The sequence below is a fragment of the Puma concolor genome, chromosome D3, assembly GCF_028749965.1.
Source record: "Puma concolor isolate L17-30 chromosome D3, mPumCon1.1.hap2, whole genome shotgun sequence".
Classification (NCBI taxonomy): Eukaryota; Metazoa; Chordata; class Mammalia; order Carnivora; family Felidae; genus Puma; species Puma concolor.
In genome coordinates, this window is record NC_141678.1 from 6,156,625 (window position 1) to 6,175,173 (window position 18,549).

Below are 18,549 nucleotides of genomic sequence, written 5' to 3' on the forward strand. Positions count from 1 at the left end.
TTCTTTTCTCTGTTGCAAGGTACTCCATAATCCACCCTCCTCTATCCATCAACTTCTGTTGTTAGTGTATTTTTCTCCAATTGGTGAACTATATTTAAAAAAATACTTGGGGGGGTGGGTATGCTTGTTTACTTCACTCAGAGAAGAATTTTGTAGTTAGAGTTTTGAATTTGCTGGTATAGTTTGATGTACTGACCAGCTGCTTGTCTGTTTCATTGATTAATCGGTCGTGGAAGATCCTCAGACACTCGTTTCTCCAGACTCTCACCATCTGGGTCACCGTCTGGAACCTACATGATGGAAGGAGCAAAATCAGTCGAGAAGCCATCTAGAGAGAGAGGGGCGAAATGCTATTTTCAGATGGATACACAGGGTGTGGAAAAGGACAACATTTCTATAGTCCTTTCTCCGCCCCCCGGTCTCACGTTAATGAAATTTTAATGGAAGCTAACAAATTAAGTGTAAAGACCATAAAATCATCAGCTATAATTTATCCTCCCGTAGGGAAGAAAAAGAACGTTATCCGTAAATGACATAAGTGACATAAAATGGGTACCCGACACGGCTTCTACTTGCTGGAATATAAGAATTTAGAATCAGCATCAAGGCCACTGGCAGCTTCGTATTTTAAGAACCAGCTCCATCCGGCCCCAGTTCGAGAACTTTCTCTGGTTGCTGGCAAAGAGCCCTTACTCCCCCCTTAAATCCCTGAAGCTGCCTTCCCGTGGTCTTCCTCAAGGGTACCTGAGAACAAGTTTGGGTATGTGGAAAGTCCTCAACTAACTCACTTTTCAATTTTTTGTGGACTCAACGTGAATCCACAAAAGTGGACTCTGCTTGCAGACCTACATAAAGCGCACGTTAACGTAAAGACAGAAGTCTAGCTTTAATGAGAAAAGTTTTACACCCAGATTTAATCCTTTCCGTCCCTTGTGCTTACTTCTCCATTTTGTGGGTCTTTCACAAAATGTAACTAGCAACTGCAAACAATTCAGGTGCATTAGCAAAAGGCAACTTTAGAAAGAATACACAGTCAGTCGAGCATTGCCACCAAGGGCTTAAATATCACGTGTCTACGCATCTGTCTTTCACGGCTCCCCTGTCTTCAAGTCAAGGGCTTACAAGTCATCTGGCCTTAACCAAGCCCTTAACCCTTTTCTTCATTTAACAAACAAAAAGACACTGGGTGATTAACTGATACATTGATTCATCCATTTCATTGACAAGTCCTCTGTCTTAAACGAAAATCCACCATCATACCCATGGGCCACATGGGTATGGAGAGAAGACAAACTCACCGCCCCGGATCAGTGAGGAGAAGACCATTAAAAATTCTTGAGAGGTCCCGAAGATTAAAGATGTAATGGAACTTGGATGGTGTGGGAGGCAGGTCCTGCACAATGGTTTTGTAAAGCGCCAACGTGCAGAAGGTCAGCTTGTCACTCACAGCCATGATGCTTTCATGAAACACCTAAAAATTGAAAAAACACCCCAAGTGTCTATCGATGGATGAATGGATAAGCCAATGTGGTCTATCCATACAACGAATGGCACGTCATTTGGCGACATCGAGGAGTGAAGCACTGATATGTGCCACCACACGGACGCACCTTGACAACATGATGCCAGATGAAAGCCTCCAGTCACAAAAGACCACATGGTGTACGAGTCCCTTTATACGAAATGTCCAAAAGAGGCAAATCCAGAGAGACAGAAGGCATATTAGCAATTGCCAGGGGCTGAAGGATGGGATAGTGGGACTACTTTTGGGTGATGAAAATATTCTGGAATAAGGTGGTGGTGATGATGGTACAACATTGTGAATGTACTCAATGCCAGTAAACTGTACTTTAAAGTGGTTAAAACAACGAGTCCTACACTATGTGAATTTTATCATAATTTTTAAAGAGGAGATAAGAGGGGCGCCTGGGTGGCTCAGTCGGTTGGGCGGCCGACTTCGGCTCAGGTCATGATCTCGCGGTCTGTGAGTTCAAGCCCCGCGTCGGGCTCTGTGCTGACGGCTCGGAGCCCAGAGCCTGTTTCAGATTCTGTGTCTCGCTCTCTCTGACCTTCCCCCATTCATGCTCTGTCTCTCTCTGTCTCAAAAATGAATAAACGTTAAAAAAAATTAAAAAAAAAAAAAGAGGAGATAAGAAAAAAACTGAAAAAGCCAGAGAAACTCACCATCTGATTTGCTCTGTTTCCCTAGATTTTCTCATTAACTGACAAGTCGACATGATGTGAAACCAAAGCCCATACCAGCCCTCCGTTGGAGTCTGACTGGACTAGGGCAGACCTCACGGTTTTGGAAGCGAATGGCTTAAGGTAAGGCACGAAACCCCAGGTGCTCACAGTCCCTGGTGATCACACCTGGCCACTCCACACCTTTACCTTTCCTGCCCCTGAAGACTGTGTGCAAACCTCACTTTAGGAGGGAAATGCCGGGACCAGAAGGTCATCATTTAAATGCATGGGTTCCATTTGTGGGATGGCCAAGTTAAATCGACATAAGAAGAGCGGTAACTAGTATCTAATGAGCATCTGCTATGTTCTAGACGCCGTACCGCACATTTTAGGTGCATTCTCGGTGAGGTGGCTGCCACCGTCATCCCCATTCCAGATGAGAACTGGGTCCAGGAGAGCTCAACGAACTTGCCCAAGGAGCAGCATGGGGCCTGACTCCGGGTCCTGGTCCCCTAGTTAATTCACTGCTGCGGCTCAATGTGACCCATGTAACTCAGGGCCACATCATGACCTCCATGGACCCAAGGCACTTTTGCCTTCTGGGCCCCTTCCTCCATAAAAATATGTTACTTTATCTTTTATGACTGCACTGATATAAAGAGGCATATAATCCAGACTGGATATTTTTTCTTCCAGTTTTGAAAGGAAACATTTTTGTGTGCCCCTAAAAGTACCGTGGGCCTTGTGCCTGCTGTGTCTAATGCCCAAGAGGACCATGCAAACACTCTACCCAACAGAAGGCCCTCTAGTTCAGACTGCTAATTAAATTTTTTTAATGCTTATTTATTTTTTAGAGAAAGAGACAGAGTGATGGCAGGGAAGGGGCAGAGATAGAGAGGGAGGCACAGAATCCAAAGCAGGCTCCAGGCTCCGAGCTGTCAGCACAGAGCCCGACACGGGGCTCGAACCCATGAACCGTGAGATCATGACCTGAGCCGAAGTCAGACGTTTAACCAACTGAGCCACCCAGGCGCCCCTAGACTGCTAATTAAAATCAAGTTACCGAGGTATGGCCTTTCAGAATGGAGGAATAAATTAAATGCAAAGACTCCTCTGAAGGAAATGGTACATTGAAGACATTGAACAGCGAAATAAATCTCGGATCAACTTCATTGCGGCCTCCTCCAGCTTTTCCCATCGCAGCAATAAAGCCAAGGTCTCGAATGCTTTTGCAGTTTAGCTCCTTCCCACGGTCATACAGGTAGCCTTTTTCCAACAGCAGTTTCAGCAAGGCAATCGGCTGCTGTGTGCCATATTCATCCACCTTGATTTAGTGTTTAAAGAAAGGAGATAATAGTAGTATCGTAAAGCAGAACTCAGGGATGCCTCTGCTAACCATCTAAACTAATTCTCATCTCTCCTCTTACTCTCTCAGAGCGCTCTGGTTTTAGTTTCATGGGGCTTCTCGAGGTTTGCAACTACATATTCATTTGTAATTATTATTTTTTTTTATCTGTCTGCCTTACTCAACTGTAAACTCCATGAGGGCAGGGACTACTTATGTTCTGTTCGTCACTGCACAGCACCAGACCCATAGGAGGCGCTCAATAAATACACGTTAATTGGATGGATGCACAGATGGATGAAAGGGTATGTGGGTGTGTGCATGGATGGGTGGATGGGTGGAAGGAAGGAAGGTGGATGAATGGGTGTATGGACAGATGGATGGGTGGGTCAGTGGGTGGGTGGGTGGGTGGGTGGGTGGGTGGATGGATAGATGGACGGACAGATGGATGGGTGGCTCAGTGGGTGGGTGGATGGATAGATTGACGGACAGATGGATGGGTGGGTCAGTGGGTGGGTGGGTGGGTGGGTGGATGGATAGATGGACGGACTGGTGGATGGAAGGATGGAAGGAAGATGGAAGGATGGACATATGGATGGGTGAGTGGGTGGAAGGAAGGAAGGTGGATGAATGGGTGGATGGATGTACGGATGGATGGGTGGGTCGGTGGGTGGATGGATGGATAGATGGACAGACGGATGGGTGGGTCAGTGGGTGGGTGGATGGATGGATAGATGGACGGATGGGCAGATGGAAGGATGGAAGGAAGATGGATGGACGGACAGATGGATGGGTGGGTGGGTGGATGGGTGGAAGAAAGGTAGGTGGATGGATGGGTGGATGGATAGATGGAAGGAAGGGCGGAAGGAAGGAAGGGCGGAAGGAAGGAAGGAAGGAAGGAAGGAAGGAAGGAAGGAAGGAAGGAAGGAAGGAAGGAAGGATGGATGACTAGGTGGGTGGGTGGGTGGGTGGATGGATGGATGGATGGATGGATGGGTGGATGAATCCTGGCTTTGTACACAGTCCATCTAGAGGATAGATTTTCAGAGGAAAAAATGGTTCTGCAGAAATTGCATAAATTTAAATTTTAGTACTAAGAAAACTTCACAACTCTCAGGCTCCGGCCCCAGAAACACACTCCTGCATGCTAAAGTTTCCCTTCCTTGGTAAATCCAGAGGAATCCTTGGGAAGCGTCTGACCTTATGCTTTCCATGTACCTGGGACTGAGAACAACACTATCGTCTGAGCTCTAGCTCATCGAGAAACCACTTACTCGAATACATGCTGTAAAAAGCCTGGAGGCTGCCTGCTGCCTAACTCCTCTAGGAAAGCAATCAGTAAGGAAGAGTCCCGCTGTGTCAGTAGAACTTTCCAGTAACACTGTCTCCAGAGCTGGCTCCCATCGCCAGCACCCTGCGGGCATCGTGCAGAACGAAGGCACGCGCTCGCACACTCACGGACTCCACGCGCACACACAGCGACGCGAGCGCAGCACGCGGCCCGGCCCCACCGCCCCCTGCTCCTTAACCTTACGCCACCTTTGGCATATTCACATCGTCCATGAACACCAGGAGGCGCTTTCCCATGGGCGGGCCGTATGTGTCTTTGGTTCGCTTCTCAACGTTTGCTTCCAAGTTTCTTTGGATATCCAGAGATGTGGTGCGGGAGGAGAAGTTGACTATCAACACAATCTGGAAGAGAGAGAGATCATTCCAGAAGGTGGTCATCTCTTCTCAGTACCAGCGGGAAATGCTGGACCGTGCGCTGCCGTCCATTTTGCAAATTCACCGGCATCTGAACTTTCCCATAACCCAGTGTGTGCCGGTACAGCATTCTTCCCCTTCAGCAGGTTGTGTGAGGCCAAGCATGACCAGTCACCACACGTGGGCCTCTGGCACAATGTCAACTAGGGGGTCTTAGCTCTGCACAGTCTGGCTAAGTGACCTCCAAAAAGAGGTTTAACCTTTAAACAATTTTTTAATATTTATTTATTTAAATGCTTATTTATTTTTGAGAGAGAGAGGGCAAGCAGGGGAGGGGCAGAGAGAGAGGGAGACACAGAATCTGAAGCAGGCTCCAGGCTCTGAGCTGAGAGCACAGAGCCCGATGTGGGGTTTGAACCTACAAACTACGAGATCATGACCTGAGCCAAAGTCAGATGGACGCCCGACCGACCGAGCCACCCAAGCACCCCAAAGAGGTTCAACCTTTTAGAACCTCGTTTTTCTCATCTGTAAGACAGTTTTAATAGCATCTGCTTGGACTACTTCATAGGGTAATTTTATCACAGATGAAATCCCCAAAGGCGTTTTCCACGTGACAAAGTAATATTCAACCAGAAGTTACTATCATGCCTGCTATGTCTTAATAAACAGGTCAGAGAGAGCACCTTTGGAATTAATTGCTGAGAGAAAGGCGAGGGGGGCCCCGGGCCCCTGTGTGGAGAGCCTCCCCCATGCACGGGGCACACACAGGACCCCTCACTGTGCTTCTTAGAGCACTTGGTGAGAGTTCATGGGTCAATGGTTCTCGCTCTTAATATGCACCCAAATCACCTGGAGGGCCTGTGCCAAACAGCTCAAAGGGCCCCATCCTCAGAGTTTCTGATTCAAAAGGTCTAGGATCGTGTATGCGAGTTTTCAGGCAATGCTGCTGGCCTAGGGACCACACTTTGAGAACCACTGCTGCAGACGGCACTGTCCTCAGAGGTGCCGACAGGCGCACGGGAGCCGCGTGCAATGAAGGTCAACGTGCGTCTCCTCATAACGAATGTGCACCGATGTGACTGCCGGGCCGATGAGCACCAGCTGCTGAGTCGTGGGGGGTGTTCTGAATGTGGATGCTGTTTGCCTGACCCCACAAACTCTTCGGTCCCTCTGGCTATAAACATCCCTTCTGTGCCTCCACAATGACATCCTTCAAGCTGAATAAACCCTGTTTCCGTGCACCTGTGACTGGGCTCGACCATTCGCAGGCAGTCTGGCCCTGTCTTGCCCACATCCTTCATGTGATGCCCATCGCGAAGCCTGGCTGACCACTCCCTGGCCTAGAGGGTCACAGGGCTTCCCGGGGAACAAGCCTAAGTAAGGGAGTCAGAAAGAAGAGCCGCAGGAAACTCTTCTCCCCTCTGAGGTTCCAGAAGGCCAAAACAGGAATTAGAAAATTAAATGATGAGCAGATATTAACTAAAACGGAGAACTGAGTCAGTGAGTGGATTTGGGACAAGTATGTATCAGCTGGATATCCTGAAAAGCACAGGCAGCTTCTTGGAGGAGACAGAATCTTGCCTTGGTTATTAAAAAAAAAAAAAAAAAAAAAAAAAAAAAAAAAAAAAAAAAAACCATTAGATAAAAATTGTTTAAAGCCAGGACAGTTGAAATGATGAGCAGGTGGTCCATGTAAGGCAACTCTGAGTATAGAAAGGAGAATTGACAGCCTCCTTCCTTTTTTTTTTTTTTTTTTTTAGTGTTTGTTTATTTTTGAGACAGAGGGAGACAGAGTGCGAGCAGCGGAGGGTCAGAGAGAGAGGCAGACACAGAATCTGAAACAGGCTCCAGGCTCTGAGCTGTCAGCACAGAGCCCGACGCGGGGCTCGAACTCACGAACCGTGAGATCTTGACCTGAGCCAAAGTCGGAAGCTCAACCAACTGAGCCACCCAGGCGCCCCTCTTTATTTTTTTTTTAAGTGTATTTATTTTGAGAGAGAGAGAGAGAGAGAGCGTGAGAGTGTGAGCAAGGGAGGGACAGAGACAGAGAAAATCCCAAGCAGGCTCCACACTGTGAGCGCAGAACCCAAGGAGGGGCTCGAACCCATGAACCGTGACATCAGGACCTGAGCTGAAATCAAGAGCTGGATGCTTAACTGACTGAGCCCCCAGGCGCCCCTGGCACCCCCCTTCCTAATGTCTTAGGACCCTGGCACGTTCTGCAGTGTCATGTTTCACAGGGTTCGATTCCGAATTTGTCTCCCCCCCACCCAACTGTGAGTCCCTCCAGAACTGACTGCAAGTTCGCTCTTGTCTGTCCCTGTGGCACCCAGCTAGCTCAGTGTCCCCCACATGTCGGACCCTCCCACATTTAACACAGGCCTGGGGGAAATAAAGGAAAACCTTGAGGTTTTCAAAACCACAGCAAGGTGATGAATAAAGAGACGGCCGGCCTCCAAGATGACCCCCGTCCACCCTCACCCTCCAGGTACTCATTCACCCGCGTAGCCCCCTCCCACAGGCCAAGGTGATTCACGGTGGTCTCTGTGTCACCCACAGACCATGGCCGAAGCGAGGGAAGGTGATTTCCTAGGTCACCTAAAGCAGCATGGCATCCGATTTGCTCCATCGTGGACGTGCGCTCTGGCAGAAGCAGGCTGCAATATCAAGAGGTCACTCGGCAGCCCTCGGAGAGGTCCACGTAGTGGGGAACTGAGGCCCACCATCTTGGAAGAGGGCCCTCCAGCCCCCCCATCAGGCCTCCAGCCCCGGCCAACCGCTGGACAGCAGTCTCAGGACAGAGCGTGAGCGAGAACTGCCCAACTAAGCCATGCCCAGATCCCTGACGCGCAGAAATGGTGCGACAGTAAGCGTCTGTTGCCCTGGGCTGCTACGCGCGGGGGCGATTTGTTACCCAGCAGGATACCAACCACGACTTACGTTCATCTCCACGTTCAGATTTTTGAGGAAGTTCTGGGTAGTGGCTGTCTTAGAGGTGCCAGATTCCCCAACCAAAAGAACCGGCTGCTTGATCTTGACCATCTGTTCCAGCATCCAGGTGGTGCGCGTTGTATCCACTGTATGAACTGGGGAACACGATAGGAGGGGGGCATCACAGAAACGTCAAAGGGGAGCATGCGGCAACCTGGAGTTTCACGGAATTCAGAACATCCCATAAAAAGCGTCGGCAAGGGGCGCCTGGGTGGCGCAGTCGGTTAAGCGTCCGACTTCAGCCAGGTCACGATCTCGCGGTCCGTGAGTTCGAGCCCCGCGTCGGGCTCTGGGCTGATGGCTCAGAGCCTGGAGCCTGTTTCCGATTCTGTGTCTCCCTCTCTCTCTGACCCTCCCCCGTTCATGCTCTGTCTCTCTCTGTCCCAAAAATAAATAAAAACGTTGAAAAAAAAAATTAAAAAAAAAAAAAGCATCGGCAAAACCCCAAGATGTGACCTTGAAAATGAGTATACGGCTACCGTCTGGAATCTCACTGCCCCAATCGTTATTTTTAATAGCTCTATGGAGGCATCACTTAAACACCATAAAATTCACCCACTTTAAGGGTATGTTTTGGTGCATTTGGTACATTTCTACAGCGGTGCGGTCACTGCTATGGTCCAGATTCAGAAGCCCCAAACCATTCTTCATGTCCGACTCTGACGTATACTTGGGATGTTAAAAACTCAGTTTCTCCATGGCTTACATCAGTCACACATCTGCAGGGTTTGGTTTCCTGACCAACAACTTCCTCCAAAGACAGAACGAAACCACGAAACCAGGTCTGGCTTGCTCCTGCACTGGTTGCTTTTAGTCCTGACTGGTTCCTGGGGAAATGGGTAGGTCTCATTCCATCGGAACCAAACCCAGACGTTTGTTTCGGGAAGTCATCCTGCCACTACGTTCTCTAAATAGCCAGAGGGGTGCGTTAAAAAATACGGCACAACCCATTAAGTGTCCGTGGTGGACGACCTCGCGGGGCAGCCCTTTTCACGACACGCTGCCCCGCTCATTCCTCTCGCCTTCTTCCTTCATTTCTTCGCACAGCCGGCCAGCTCTCCAGGCTGCAGGGGGCCTGTGGAGACTTGGGGGGGGGAGGGCAGAGTGGACTGTCCTATCCCCACCCCACCTGTCAGGTGACAGCTGAGAACCACAGACATCTGAAGACGCTCAGAGCCAGCCGCACATAAACAGAATCAGAAACGCCACCCTCTTGGTGAGACCCACGGCTCAATCTTTTCAGTTTCTCCGAACCAACGCTCTGGGTGGGACTCAGGGGGCCACGGAGGCCCCCGGATCTTTTTCACTTCCTCACAGGACAAGAGCCATACGCTGAGAACAGGGCTTTGGTTCTCACTCACCCAGGATGTCGATAAATTTCCTCTCGCGGACGTGAACGTATTCAGGAACTAATTTATTCCACGGTATCCATTTCTTCTGTGCAGAATCGAAATGAAAGTCATACATGGTTGGGAGGTGACCTGTGGTACATAATGGTCCATTTCGCTTCAGTCGTAGACACGGAAATACAGTCAGCTCCGGGACACGCATAAGACGAACTGATGCTACCCGCCCCCTGGACGGCAACTTAACTGAGTACTTCGAACTTACGCTCCCGTCCACTGGGCAGGTACACGCTGAGCCCCCTCCCTGGGGACGAGAGAGCTCGGTGGCGGACAACCCTGGAACCTAGGCTTACAGTTGTTGGCGGCCGGGTGGGGGGCGGAACGGAGGCAAGTCAACAGGCAATGTCAACGCGGAGCGCTACGTTCCGCGACAGGGCAAGCGCGGGTGCAGCGGGCGCCCGGGAGGACGTCTGACCAGGAGGGGCAGGGAAGAGGTCGGAGAAGCACCAGGTGCCACAGGGCACGCGGGGCACCTCGAGGCGCCCCGCAGCCCACACTCCTCTGTACCTGAACATCAGGGGTGCTACGCAAATTCAGCTCTAAGAAAGGTTCCTCGTGCACCTGCTCCCGGAGAGACTGCCACCCGGAGGCCCCAGCAATACCAAATTTTGCAGCCAGCACGGGGAGGAAGCCGTCCCAAAGGGGATGCCATCCAGTCTGAGACCTGAAGCATGAGTCCCGAGCCAAGAGAACTGGGGGCCACTGGGAGGCTGTCAGGGAGGAGAGAGCACGGCAGGGTGGCCGGAGGAACAGAAAGCAGTAAGTGAGGAGTGCACACGGTGGGCAGATGAGGCAATGCTACAAGGGCTGCGGGGCTGTTGCGCGAAGAGCCTGGCAGGCCATTTCAGGGGCTTGTTCTCCACCCTGTCGGTCCTGGGCGTGTGACATTAGTCTCCAGTGGGACCCGTGATCGGGTCTGCCTCTGCAGAGATCAGTACGACTGTAGTGGAAAATGGATCTGGAGGAGGTGAGTGGAGACTGGGAGATCTGTCAGTGAGGCTCCCACCTTACCCAGGGCAGAGCCGACAGGAGAGCTCCCAAGAGATGTGGGGGCGGAGATCGACAGGCTGAAGTGACGGGCTGGGGTGGGGGGAAGAAGGTGTCAGGGTCGCCGATGTGCAAGGTGGACAGACAGGTGATAGAGAGATAATAGGTGGGTAGACGACAGATATAGATGATAGACAGATAGACAGATGGAAGGCAGATAGACAACAGATACACGAGTAGATAGATGAATGATAGACAACCCACAGACAGATTGCAGTAGGACAGAGCGAGAGGGAACGAGGAGAAGGCTCAGGAGGGAAGGAGACTGGCAGGCCGAAGCTGGGAGCGAGGACTTGAAGCACGAAAGGAGGCTGGAAGACCAAACCCCGAGGAGAGGAAGGAGACGGACGAGCGGCCGGCAGGGAAGAGGAGGAACATTTCAAGAGGGCAGGAAGTGGTCAGCCACGTCGGACGCCAGGCAAGGTCGGGATGACGAGGACGCCAAGGCCCGTAGGCTCCGGTGGAGACAGCAGTGGACACGCTCACCGGAAGCACTTCCAGGGGAGCCGGGATTTGAAAGGGGGGTGGGTGGCTGTTGGCCGAGAAGCAAGTGGGATGAGAAGACGGAGCTCGAAGCCAACCTTTCGAGGACTCGTGGCTTTCACAGGAAAGAGGTGGAGAGACGTCTCTAGAAGGGCGTAGAAGGTTTCCCCTGAGCAGGTCCAAGAGCAGCTGGGAGGGAGTTGGTAGGAGGGAAACAGAAGAGACAGCTCAGGAGGAGCCCAGCAAGGAAGCCGGCACCCGAGCAGGAGGGTGGAGAGCACAGTGCTCCCCATTAGGAAGCCCTGGGACCACTTTACTTTGCCGTTTACAAAGAATGCCCCAGGTAATGATGATAGGATACAGCTTAGAAAGATGGTGACCGGCCAAGTCATGTTCAAATATCATGAAGAACTAGACAAAGATGAGATGCCGGGGTGGCTCAGTTGACTGAGCGTCCAACTTTGGCTCAGGTCATGATCTCCCGGTTGGTGGGTTCGAGCCCCGTGTTGGACTCTGCTGAAAGCTCAGAGCCTGGAGCCTGCTTCGGTTTCTGTGTCCCCCTCTCTCTCTCTGCCCCTCCCCCACTCACAGTCCGTCTTCTGTCTCTCTCTCTCTCTCTCAAAAATAAATAAACGCTAAAAAAAGTTTTTTTGAAGAACTAGACAAAGATGGATCGTAGCGTTACACAGAGTTCCTGAAAAAGGCAGGTTTTCATCACACGTCGTTCTTGGAGGATGCACCTTCTTCACCCGCAACCTAAAAACCTTAATATGAAGATCTCCTAAGAAGGACCTACGGATCCACCCTTGATCACCTCCTGTGAAAATACTCGGGAATACAGCAGATGAAAATTAGAGAGGTGGTCTTAAAAAAACAGGCAGAGAAATTCAAAGGAGAACAAACTCAAAGTCACGCAAAGTGTGAAAATTTCTAAAACCTTAAACAGCAAAGGAAGCGAGCGCCTAACTAAACTCAGGGTGCGAGGGTGGGAGTGCTGGGGTGGGGAGGAGTTTAGACGCAACGAGACAAGCCAGTGCGGCTTCTGCTCTAGCAGCTCACACGCTGGAACTCCTGAGGGTACCCCGGGAGGGTCTGACCATTGCACGTGTGTCTACAGAAGCCAACGAGCTGGAAAACCCGTACGGGCATACGTATGGAAGAGCAAGGTCACTTCCTCCAAAACCCTCCCCCCAAAGCGCTGTGAGTAGGAAAACAGTCTACGCCCAGATCTTACCTGGCAGCTCCCCGGGGCTGGCCCATTCCCCTTCTGTATCAACAGAAGGCAAAGAAGCAAGGCGTTTAATGCACTCGTCAAATTTAATCCTTCCATCCTCGAGCAGAGCAGCCCCCAGAGAACAGTACAGAGCCTCTAAGAAATAGCACTCCAGAAGGTCTGGTTCCTCTATTTCTCCTTCGAGTAGTGCATCCAACATCTTGGTTAACTGGGTTACCTAGTGCCCAGGCAAATCCCGGATCAGCCCATTCATTCCACTCCCCCACCCCAGGGTCAGTTCTGGTCATAAACCTCAGGATCCCAGGTCCCAGCGCGGTGGGAACCTATGACCCACCCTATCGGTTCCGTCAGATGGAGCCTGGCACCTTGTCCTGCACAGGGTCGCCAAAGAAAGCAACCTGTGACGTTACAGTTTACCCCTCTGGCATCTCTGCTTCCCTTGGCCTGTGGGTCCACCTTTAGGGAAGCATCTCTCTTTGCTAGCAGGGATATTTTCTCACCATATTTAGGTCTGTCTGCGGAACGACGGTCTTCAGCTTCTCGCCTCGTCTTCCATCCACTGTCCCTTCCACAATCACATCGATGAGATAGGGCACATACTTCTCAAAGAGACTCTCTAAATTGCTTTGCTCTGCCTATAAAAGAGCAGAATTGCAATGCATTTTCGAGGGCTCCTTTATTTAAGGGGAAGTTAGTGGAAAGCTGATCTTGGCGAAAGAGAGATGAGAAAGGTCTTCTGATGAAGGGTAGATTTGGCAGGTGAGCAAACCCCGATAACAGCGCCTTCCGTTTGTGGAGAGATTTGTCCTTCACGGTGCACCTTCATTGCAAAGCACTTCGTTTCACTGCCATAGCATCTACCCCGCCACCTGGGAGGGAGGGAGGATAACAGGTCCCATTTGACAGAAATGGGGCTGATTATCTTCAAGTTCAAGTGGGGCGGCCACAGTCATCTTGCAAAGAGTGCAAAGCAGTGGAAGCCCCTCTCCCTATCAAGGCGCTGAGGACCACCAGGGATCGCACGGGCCCTGACACAACTCTCTCTCCCTTACGACAGTGCCTCCAATGGTCCTATCATGCTTCCCTCGGTCTTCTCTTCTCTGGGATAATTATGTCCTGGTTTCCAATTCACCATCAGCCTAGCAGTCCTTCCAGTGATACACCCAAACCACCTGTGTCGCTTTGAGAATGCAGTCATGGTGTCCTGGGTGTGTGGTCAAGGCACTACCTTCACATGACTGTCACACCTATCTCTATACTTTTCAATGAAGCCTTTTGTTACAATACACATTTTAGCAGCCATGTGACACATGACATGGTTTGAGGTCAACTAAAACCGTCAGAACTCAATTACATGACAAGCTAGGTCCTTCACATTGCATTCATCCAATTCAGCAAAAGCTGGGCCCCTCTAGAGAGAAGTCTCTCAACAGCTGGGCTTGGCTGCAGCAGGAGTTGCCAACTACAACCCACAAGCCAAACCTGGCCTGCCACCTCTTTGTGTAAATAAAATTTTATTGGTACATAGACATGACCATTCACGTACTTTAGCTGCTTTCATACCACGATGATATAGTTGAGTAGTTGCAAAAGAAACCAGCCGGCCCACAAAGTTTAAAATATTACTCTCAATCCTTTTACAGGAAAAAAAAAAGTCAACCCTTGATCTAGACTACTGAAATCATCACGTAGCCCTGGGGCGCTTAGGTGGCTCAGTTGGTTAAGCGTCCGACTTCAGGTCATGATCTCACAGTTTGTGAATTTGAGCCTCGCATCAGGCTCTGTGCTATCAGCATAGAGCCTGCTTCAGATCCTCTGTCCACCTTTCTCTCTGCCCCTCCCCAGCTTGTCTCTTCCCTCCCTCCCTCCCTCTCTCTCAAAATAAATAAATAAGCTTAAGAAATGAAAAAAAAAAGATTACCTATCCCACCAGCTATGGAACTATCTGGAAATCTAGTAAGTGTGTCTTCCAGATTTCATCCAATTTATTGATGCTCTGACACTGCTTAAGATCACAGGCAGATCAAGGTCAAGGCCATGGCTTTAACTACAAACATCCCCCTGGATTATGTTTATTCAGCTAGGCACGAATACTAATAACTTTTAAGTTCATCTTAGAAATAATTTTCACCTTGTTTTGTATTTGATTAACCCATCTTTTCCAGTACGGTTGATATTTCAAGTTCTTAGGATCCACATAAACCATTCCACATCGAGACACAGTTGCAGGAGAGGCATACTGTAAATCTCCAACCTAGAGAAATAAAGGAAATCAGTCATGTCTAAAGCTATGAACAGCTGAACGGCATGTTTAAAGGCCTTTGCTTTGGGCAAAGTTTTCACAACTGCATAAAACCCAAGTCATGCCCAGATTAACATAGCTTTCATGAGGCTTCCAACTGAACACTTGGGTTTATCATGGGAAGGTTATACATTTCTGATGTAGCATCTTTTTAACTTTTCTTTTACTATAAATTAATATGAAAATTAATATGCTGTAGAATATCTGACAAAAATAGAAAACTATAGAGAAGAAAATAAGTTACCCAAAATACCAACACCAAGAAATAAACATTGTTTTGGACTGTTTTCCTTTCAGTATTTTTTTCTTCATTTTTTAAAACATAGTTGAGATTGGGTAGTATAAAACTTAATACATACCCATCTAAACCAGCAATATTAACACACCTATCTCTTCATGAGAAAAAAAAAAAGACACCGTTCAGTCAGCCAATAAGGTAAGGAAATACACATGCATCAGTGAATTTTGCAGGCCAACTTAGGAACAACTTTAACATTAAGCTGAAGTGAAAACAAGTCTCAGGGCCACAGCTATGAAACAGGTTCAGAGGCTATGATAGAAAGTTTGCAAAAATAAATGAAAAGAAAATTAAAGGCAAATAGTGTGAGAGAAAAAAAGAAGGCAACTACAAACTAAGACCAAAAAAAAAAAAAGGCTCAAAAAGAAAGTAAACATAATAGCAGTATACTAGTTGGCTCTACAGTAAATATTTCCATATTCATAATAACGCAAATACTTTTTACTGATTTAACTGATGTAGCAATCAGTTTAGTTTAGTATTCTGAGGAGGGGAGTGAGCTAGTGTTGTGAGAGATGAACTCTCGCTTTCATAGCAGTCATAGCGTAGATACTGTGTAAACTTGATACAGGAAGAAACAGCATGCTAAGTGTGTTATATACAGACAACAGGATAACGATCAGCAGAAACAACCCAAGAGTGAAAAGTAGTTACCTCCGGGATACAGTAAAGAGGAGTAAGAAGAGTGAGGGAAGTATTGAGTTGTCCTCATCATAAAAACTCTTCTTGCACTGTTTGGGTTTTCTTTGGTCATCTATATTTATTACCAATTTAATAAACATTTAAATTCTTAACTGCAAGACATATTAAAAATTATTTTTCATCACTACTTGCCTCAAAGAGCAGAGCACAGTGCGCTTGAAGCCGAATGCGCTCACCATTGGCCAACGTCAACAGCCTGTTGTCGTCCATCACAGAATTCATATTTTCCACCCACAGAGCATCCACATCACCATCAAATAAAATATACCTATAGCAACCCAAGAAAAGTAAGCCAGGCTTTCTTATGGAACTTGGTGTCCCTTCCCCATTCATGACGAATGTCTTTTTCCCAGGGCTCTGTAGCCGGGACCTGACACAGAGCACCCAACTTGGTCCAGAGGTTTGACCCATAAAATCAAAAGGAAAAAAACAAACAAACCATAATATCTGTGTGAGTCAGTCACTGACACTGAAGAATAATGCAACTTCACACAAAAATCTGAATTTCTTGCTTCTCTTGCAACCCGAAAGGCTGAAAACACAGACCTGCGCTCCTGCCTGGGAACAATCTGCTGGAGCTGAGCAGCAGCTGTGTGTGGAGACGGATAGGATCACAGTCTCAGTCTTTTCTTAAAACTGAGAATATCAATTGCTATTGGTCATTCGTTTTGACACCAACTTTTCTTATGGTAAGGTTAAGAGCAAAGGAAAGTATTTCATATACCCTATCTGTGTATAATGGGTTGAATGGTGGCTCCCAAAAGATACGTCCATCCAGAACCTGTGACTGTGACCTTATTTGGGGGGAAGAAAAGATTTTTGCAGGCGTTAAGGATCTCAAGATGACAGCATCTTGGATTACCCAGGTGGGCCCTTATCCAAGGACAAGTATCCTTATAGAGAGCAGAGTATCCTAGCAGTTGAGGAGACAGAGATAACACACAGAGAACTGACATGCATCTGGCACTTTGTGAGCAGGGCCTTCGACATCTGACTCTAAGTCTGTGGGCATCCATGCATGAAACTACAATACTATATGTTGTCTTTTTTTTTTCTTTACCTATAACATTCAGATAATTAATATGAGGCTAACCCAGGCTCTCTCCCATTTACAAACGTACTCACTTTCGCTCCTTCTTATCCGTCGGCCTGTTGATTTCCCGGAAGATGTTCGACAGCACCCCGTCTGTCCAGTCTCGGGTGGTGGGGTCCAGGATGCCATAGAGCTCTATGACACTCATGGCTTTGGGGTTTAGGATGTACAACTTCGTCATCAGCCCGAGCCTAAACCCAAGGAGAGAGGCTGCAGCTGTGATCCAGGTGGACTACACATTAGGAAAACAGTCTGGGCTGCCAAGGCAGGGGTTAGATGTCTGGGATCCAGTCCAAAATTTCAAATGCAACCCACACAAACTCTCCCCTGGGCTTCTCCATTACCATCAATGGCTTACACTAAATGCAAGGGAACAGGGTTGCCTGTGTGGCTCAGTCAGGTAAGCGTCCGACTTTGGCTCAGGTCATGATCTCACGATCCGTGGGTTCGAGCCCTGCATCAGCTTCTGTGCCGACAGCTCGGAGCCTGGAGCCTGCTTCACATTCTGTGTCTCCCTCTCTCTCTGCCCCTCCCCCACTCACACTCTGTCTCTCTCTCAAAAATAAGTAAACTTAAAAAAAAATTTTTTTTTAATGCAAGGGAACCATGTTTCACCAAAAATATGGCCCCAGCACAAGCGAGGTCTGAACTGAAGGCAGAGCCTTGCCTTTTCAGGGCAATGAGAAGCTAAGTTACGTAGTCGTGCCTGTGACGATTTACGTAAAGTTTTCGTAATTCGCATACAGGAGACAACAGTCGTCCAGGACTACGTAACACACCCTTGGACCACTAACGTTCAATCTCTCGTATCTACGGGATGTCTGCTCTGTGCTGCTGACCTTGTGCGTCGTGTGGATGGGGCATTTGCCACCATAATGCCCGCAAATTCCTGCAACACGATGGGATGAATCTGTCTACAGAAAACCACACCTCGCACAAACAGTTCATAATTAACTACCTAAAAATAACAGTGGCGTGCAAATACACACACGTATGTGACAGTTCTATCAACTACCTAACAATGAATTAATTAAAGAACAAAAGGCAGGAGGGCTATGGTGCAGCCCCCTTGAAGCCAGGGAGCCACTGTCCACTGGCCTTCTCATAAGAAACATAAGAAGAATTAAGGAAAAATGGCAGTCACTTACTCACTGATCTTATACAGACTATCTAGAAATGTTCACGTCACAAAGATCGTGAGTCTTGATTTAGATTTTTGCTGGAATATTCACATGCAGTGAAGTCTTTCTGGGACCTAGTTATTGCTTAGGAGGAGAGCGAGAGGTGAGAAAACCTGTTTTCAGGACAAGGATGGGCACGACAACTCACTCCAGGTCTTCAGAATGTTCTGTGTCAGGAGTGTGAGATCCCTTTCCTAGCTCCCACTGGGCTGGCAATGGTTAACTCATCTGGGGAGGGGACACTCCGTTTTTGGCCACGCTGATACCATAACAAGGGTTGCATAATGGTGAGCGTCCTGCCTCACTTTGAAGGAGCAACCTGAACACCAAGAAGATACAACTTAACCAGTTAATTTTCAAAATATCTTTATAAGGTTGTTTGTGAAATACTTCCCTCACAGATGATCCTGGTCACAGGGTGATGGACACGAGGGTCACTGTTTTGCCTTCTAAAATAGGTGAACTAGGGGCGCCTGAGTGGCTCAGTCAGTTAAGCGTCTGACTTCGGCTCAGGTCATGATCTCATGGTTCGTGGGTTCGAGCCCTACGTCGGGCTCTGTGCTGACCGCTCAGAGC

The 18,549-nt window shown here is 48.6% G+C and overlaps 1 protein-coding gene across 2 annotated transcripts in view; it reads right to left on the reverse strand.

Annotated features, from left to right (window-relative positions):
• The window catches only part of DNAH10 (dynein axonemal heavy chain 10), a 143,742-nt gene that overhangs the window by 42,114 nt on the left and 83,079 nt on the right, over nt 1-18,549 (reverse strand). For both annotated transcript variants that reach the window (XM_086681488.1, XM_086681487.1), the window contains 11 exons: nt 16,825-16,983; nt 15,832-15,967; nt 14,529-14,651; nt 12,898-13,032; nt 12,398-12,614; nt 9,589-9,708; nt 8,177-8,322; nt 5,069-5,221; nt 3,248-3,508; nt 1,299-1,471; nt 197-290 (listed from right to left, as the gene is read on the reverse strand). In XM_086681488.1, coding sequence (XP_086537614.1) covers nt 197-290; nt 1,299-1,471; nt 3,248-3,508; nt 5,069-5,221; nt 8,177-8,322; nt 9,589-9,708; nt 12,398-12,614; nt 12,898-13,032; nt 14,529-14,651; nt 15,832-15,967; nt 16,825-16,983 — 1,717 coding nt within the window. The remainder of the gene's footprint in view (nt 1-196; nt 291-1,298; nt 1,472-3,247; nt 3,509-5,068; nt 5,222-8,176; nt 8,323-9,588; nt 9,709-12,397; nt 12,615-12,897; nt 13,033-14,528; nt 14,652-15,831; nt 15,968-16,824; nt 16,984-18,549) is intronic.